Genomic DNA, 6,000 nt, shown 5'->3' on the forward strand with positions numbered 1-6,000 from the left:
TTTTTTTCTTTTGTAATATGCAATAAATTTCAAAAGGGTTGTTTTTTATATTATAGATGATTGTTGATGAATATCGGTTTAATATGGGGCAAACTTTTATAACATTATTATATTAAGATCTAAGAGTTCGTGCCCATCACCATCATAAATTTTTATAATGTAAAGTGATAATTACATTTATAGTTCCTGACCTGTAGTCTATTTACACAAATTATTCGTGTCTTTTGAAAAATTATATATATACTCACAAAAATATTAACATTATTTAAACAAACTACTCATCATTATGTTTGTTTTTATTTTCAGTCCATCTTAGCGATGCGTCAAAAAATACTCAATGTTTGGGCTCGTTACGTGACACCTTATCTTTGTATTTTTAGCTCATTTGGCCCGTTCCCAAATGCAATCCAAACACTCACAAATATATATACAACTAGTACAAAACATGTGCCAAGGCACGGAGAATATTTTCAATTTTAATCGTGACTATAAAAATAAATATTTAAGAATGCATAATTATAAGGTTGAACAAAAATTAACTATATATAATAAAACTACGTTTATGTAGTGGTTCTAATTAAAATTAGATAAAATATCAATTTTTTTAAATTGAATGAGTTATTATAATTATTTATGAAATTGTCTAGAAAATCATAATAGATTCTTATACTTTTCTTAATTTAAATCATGGTTTGCTTATGTTATATTATTATTGGTGGAACATAACCGTGGTTCACTTTATATATTTTGTCTTTTATAGGTGTTGATACCTTGATGTGTGCTATTTATATGGTACTTTTCTAACTGCAGATACAAAATATCCCAATTTATTTCAAAACGATATTTTTTATTTTGTATTTTATTTCATTCAACGATTCATCCTTATTTTAAATATCACACAATTTACCATCAATATGTCCAACATATCATATAACTATTATTAAAAGAATGTGTCATTGGAACCAAAATTAAAGTTAGTTTATCCTTAACCTCAATGTGAGCTTATATCTAAAACAAAAAACAGATAAACATTACACATTGCAAGAGCATTATAATTCTGAACAATTGTAAAAACTCTCTTCCAGTTACACTGTTTCCCCACTCTAACATATTAGGATTTGTCCCTATTTGTTTTATATTAAATACTTATTATTTCGTTTATGCCAAGTCACAGAAGATATGTATTTTAAATTTATTAATAAAAAATTACAATGATTAAGAAATCCTGAACAACCAAGTACAAGTCACAGATGATATGTATTTTTTATAAAATAAACAAAATATATTTATGAATTTTATAAAATTTTGAAATATTAAAAATAAATTTACAATAAATAATCTAAAATTAAAGTTAAAGTTATTAATAAGTATAAAATTAGAAATTGTGTTGAATATAAAATTAAATTTAAACTTTTTACTAACTAATTATAAAATAATAATACTTTTTTGGATATAGAAATACATACTTTAAAATAATAATGAACATGTGCTTCAAAATAAAAATAAATAAGGTAAATAGTTACTAATAAAAAATAAAAAATCATTTCATTTCATTAAATAACAAAATAAAAGTTCCAAGAAGACTACTACAAAGAAAACATGTGTTTTAAGAATAAATAAATAAAACTTATAGATAATTTAAATTTTAAAACAGAATCAGTATTTAATAAATAATTCAAAGGTAAAATAATTGAATAAAAAAAAGAAGACGACAAATGTTAGGGATTTATTTTGAAATGTCATGACAATATCCTTTATTGGTACTTATTTTAATGCAGTGCTTCAACAAGTACAAAGAAAAATGTGAATGTGGAAAGAAAATTTATCATTATGTTTGTTTTTATTTTCAGTCCACCTTAAAGATGCGCCGAAACATGCTCAATGTTTGGGCTTGTTACGTGACACCTTGTCTTGGTATTTTTAGCTTATTTGGCTTGTTCCCAAATGCAATCCTAGCACTCACAAATATATATGCAATAATATATATAATTCAGTTCACCAACAAATATGTGGGATAAGGCGAGTGCGCCAATACACACAGTGATTCTCTGAGATGTAAATTATGACCCCAACACGTATTGCACCGATATTGAGAGGTAGTGTTTTTGAAGTTCACCTTGAGGAAGCCAGGAGGCGGACAAACCTAGTGAGACAAAGGAGCAACAGAGGTCATTGACCTCTGCGGATAGAACACAACGATGAACGACTGAAGAAAGTTGTAGGTAAAATGCCATAGCATGAAAGAATTTCATAGTGCAATCGCCCTCAGCCATCCTATTGACTTTACTCTTCTGTTTCTATTTGACTACCTCATCCCTCAACATAGCATTCAACTTCGTCCGCAGTTCATCATATATCTGCCTGGACCCCTCAATGCGACGACTTTATCTCATCCTCTCCAATTTTCGCTCAATCCATTATATACATTATCTAACACCAATGAAGGATCTAGTCTTCCAAGACATCAAACTGACCCGACAATTATCAATATTCCATAGTGCCATTTCTAGATCCGAGTCATCAAACAACCAAGCTTGTCATATCACCTTCTCACACTCATTCATTGAACCCAACATGCTTCAAAGTGAAATGGTCTGGAACGGGGTCCTGTACAACTAGTGCTTTGAGTGGATAGTATGACTAATGACTAAAACTAGAACGTGGTCCAAATATAGTGAACTGAAGTGGAATATTGCTGGTGTGGAAATATTAGGCCTAGAATTAGGGAACAAATGGCGTTTTGGTGGGTTTGGGGTTATAAGTAGGAATTTCTCTCTCTCTCTCTCTCTCTCTCTCTCTCTCTCTCCACATCACAATCCTATGTGTCATGAAAATTTTATTTTTTACTTAGTCAGACAAATCCACATATGAAAACCTTAAGAAACGCCACCTCAGCACGTTTCGACCACATTTGAGAACTCTAGTGGCCAGAGTCCTCAAAAGAATAAAAAATAATCTAATGTCACTAAATTGCCACCTTTGCATTTGTGTGTCCTCAAAGTGCCACCCTTACTATGTTGGACCAAAGTTGCAATTTAGCATGTTCATGCTTTTCACCAATCGAATTAAGTTCTATTAAAGTCTGCTTCATTGCATCAAAATTCCGTGTTGTATGTGACATAAGGCGACCAATTCCAGTGTGAGACCATGATGCGGGTTACTCTTACTTCAAGCCTTGTGCGAAATTATCACCCCTCTCATCCTCTTCAATTAGAGCCAAAACAATGTCTTTTTCAGTATTTCCCAATCTGTATACCCCTCTATTTAAACCAAAGAGATGAACTTTGAGTTTAGCCTAAAAGGGCAACACATAGAAAGGAAACAAAGTGTCTACAGGAAAAAAAAACAATTAGACTAGGAAAACGAATAATTTAAGTGTAAAACTATTCTTATTTCCAGTCCTCCTACAAACTTTCTTTATGAAATAGACGAAAAAAATTATGTGCAAATCATGTGGTCGTTTCCCTTATTTTAAGAAGATGATGGTTATGTAGCTTGTATTTGCTTTTTTCTATCAATTTCTTAATAAAAGTTGGCAGGAGGACAAAAAATGTGACTATTTTACTAATTCCATGAGCAATTGGGATTCAAATTGTGTTGTACCCAGTCTATAGAATGAGAAATATAATTTTCCAAAAAAAATCAAAAGAAAGGCAATTTATGTTTTCAATAATCAACAAAAAAAAATATTTTAAAAAATAAAAATTCAAGATGTAATTAATACAAATTTCTAATAATTTAAGTGAAAAAAAAAGATAGGAAAATATTAAAACAAAAAAGAAAAAGAAAAAATATCTAGAAAGGAAAAGGCTAACTCAACCATAGTTAAGTTAACAAAAAGAGCCGTAGCGGCCCCAGAGTCTTTCATTCATCCATTCTTCTCTCTCCTCCCATTTTCCCCTCTCTCTCTCTCTCTCCCCTCCGATCCCCTGTCGCCACCGCCACAGCTCGTCTTCGTTCCTACGATCGATCGGACGACGCCGTGAAACACTTCCTTCTCCGTCTCTGTCGTTTGTGTATATACATACTCTTTCTTCATATTTACATTTGTTCGAAATTGTAACTCCCCCAGATCGAAGCTTCGTGCAGATCCGTGTCCTGTCGCTTCCTCTCTTGGTTTGCTCGCTCTCTTTTGTTCTCAATCTTTGTGTTCTTTACGTCTTGCTAATGTTTGTTCGTTTCAGTCTGTGTGAAGATCTAATTTTGATTGGAAATTGGAAGCGAAAACCGAACTAGGGTTTCGATATTTGGCAACCGAGGTTTTGAAATGGCGGTTAACTGAACCGCACATGGACTTATATACACTGTTGAGAAGATATGTCCGCATGGATTCAATTTTTGTTCCCTCCTTCTCGAATACTGCATGCCGCTGAGCATGCAAGAATGTTATGTAGGTTTCATAATCTTTTGGACTCCATTCGGATTTGTGGAAAGAGCGAGTAGTTCGTTCACTGGCAATGGGAAAACTATTCCAGAGGCATGGGTAATACTTAATCTGTGTGCGTGTTGAGCACAGTTGAATTAAGCATAGTAGGATTAAATGTCCTCCAAGAGATTACTGGAGTCTGTTCAGTCCCTTTGAGTTAGCAAAAGAGTAGCTTAATGCAAGAGTTTCGGTGTGTATGGTAGCGTGATGTGGGAGAGAAGGGGATGAGTTGAGACCTATATAGTTTACCTATGTGATGCGTGAACAGGATATTGTTACCGCGTGGTATAGGGTTTGTCCAACTCCTTCAAAGTTGAATGGATATGAAATTCATGTCTAGGATTGAATTATCCTCACCTACCATTCTCTATCAGTAACTTGCTATGAAGTGTTGGAACTCCAAATCCTCCCCAAACTTCCCTACCAAATACATGCCTAAAGAGGTGGGAGTATGGATGGGTTCATGACCTTTGGAGTTAACACCTCATCAAAGCGTGCAATCAGTTCTCTATGCACTCGAGCTGTCTTATATGATATAATTGACCAAGTGGTGCTACTTCTCTACTGTAGTTGTTCTTATTACCTTGTTCTCTTCTTAGAAGAACAATGTTGGTTAGAAACTTAGAAATGGAACTTTTTATGTTAGTATATCTTTTTTAAAATATCCAAATTTGTGATGTGTAAAAAATTATTTAAAACTACGATGAAATGATATGAACAAAGAAAAAGAAAAAGAAATTATCAAAATGTATCTGATGATGGGACATGGTCTTCAACATTTAACTGATAATATGTTGCTCTAGAATTTTTAGATGAAATTGTTATGGGGTAGCACGCCAGGTTTTATTCACTTTTTTATAAGTTGTAATAATGAATAAGATTTGAGAGTTTGTAAAGTGTTGGGGCATTAAGTCTTATTTTGCTTTTGTTGTAGCCTAATCTTTGTGATTGATCCTTTCTAATTTATTGCCTGTAGAGTTTTCTGTCATTGCAATTTTCTTCTTGTCTTCTTTCAATTAGAATCTTTTTCCTGACCTAGATTTTGTCTTGACTTGACCTTTAGGCCACTTCATGCTGTTTGGATGACATTGGCACTTGTGTCAGACGATGAATTCAAGTATGCTGGCTGGAGAGCGAAGGTATGTAATGATCCTCAATAACAAGACCCCCTTTGATAAGTTAAGGAGGAGCCTTTCATTCTTCTTGCTTTACCAAAGAAAAGTTGGGTTAATATCCCCCAATTACTGCTGGTTGATCTGTGCATTCTCCTATTAATATAACATGCTGAAGCAATCCATACAACCCACGAGGAAAAAGAGCATTCTATAAGAGAAAACCTAAGAGTAATACTGATTACAAATGGGGCAGCACTTGAAGAAAGAAGTTTGAAAAAGACCACAAGTATTACTCTGATACCAACACCATCAACCTGTGATAATCCTATCATTTGGTACTTTTGGCTAGCAGCTAGCCAAATCAATTTTATGTTTGTTAATGAAGTATTTAGTAGAGTTGTGGTCTTCATCCCCCTTTCACCCCTGATGGGATGGGGTTTTTTTTTTTTTGGGATGGGG

General features: G+C 33.2%; 1 protein-coding gene across 1 annotated transcript in view; it reads left to right on the forward strand.

The window, feature by feature from the left end:
- Window positions 1-3,850: 3,850 nt before the first annotated feature.
- LOC105179421 (protein MODIFIER OF SNC1 1) overlaps window positions 3,851-6,000 on the forward strand; it is a gene marked incomplete at its 3' end in the record, with an annotated part of 10,220 nt that continues 8,070 nt past the window's right edge. Inside the window, exons 1-2 of the mRNA XM_011103041.2 lie at window positions 3,851-4,116; window positions 5,490-5,565. Of these exons, the coding sequence (XP_011101343.1) occupies window positions 5,534-5,565 (32 nt within the window). The remainder of the gene's footprint in view (window positions 4,117-5,489; window positions 5,566-6,000) is intronic.

The sequence above is a fragment of the Sesamum indicum genome, unplaced genomic scaffold, assembly GCF_000512975.1.
Source record: "Sesamum indicum cultivar Zhongzhi No. 13 unplaced genomic scaffold, S_indicum_v1.0 scaffold00155, whole genome shotgun sequence".
In the NCBI taxonomy this organism is placed as follows: domain Eukaryota; kingdom Viridiplantae; phylum Streptophyta; class Magnoliopsida; order Lamiales; family Pedaliaceae; genus Sesamum; species Sesamum indicum.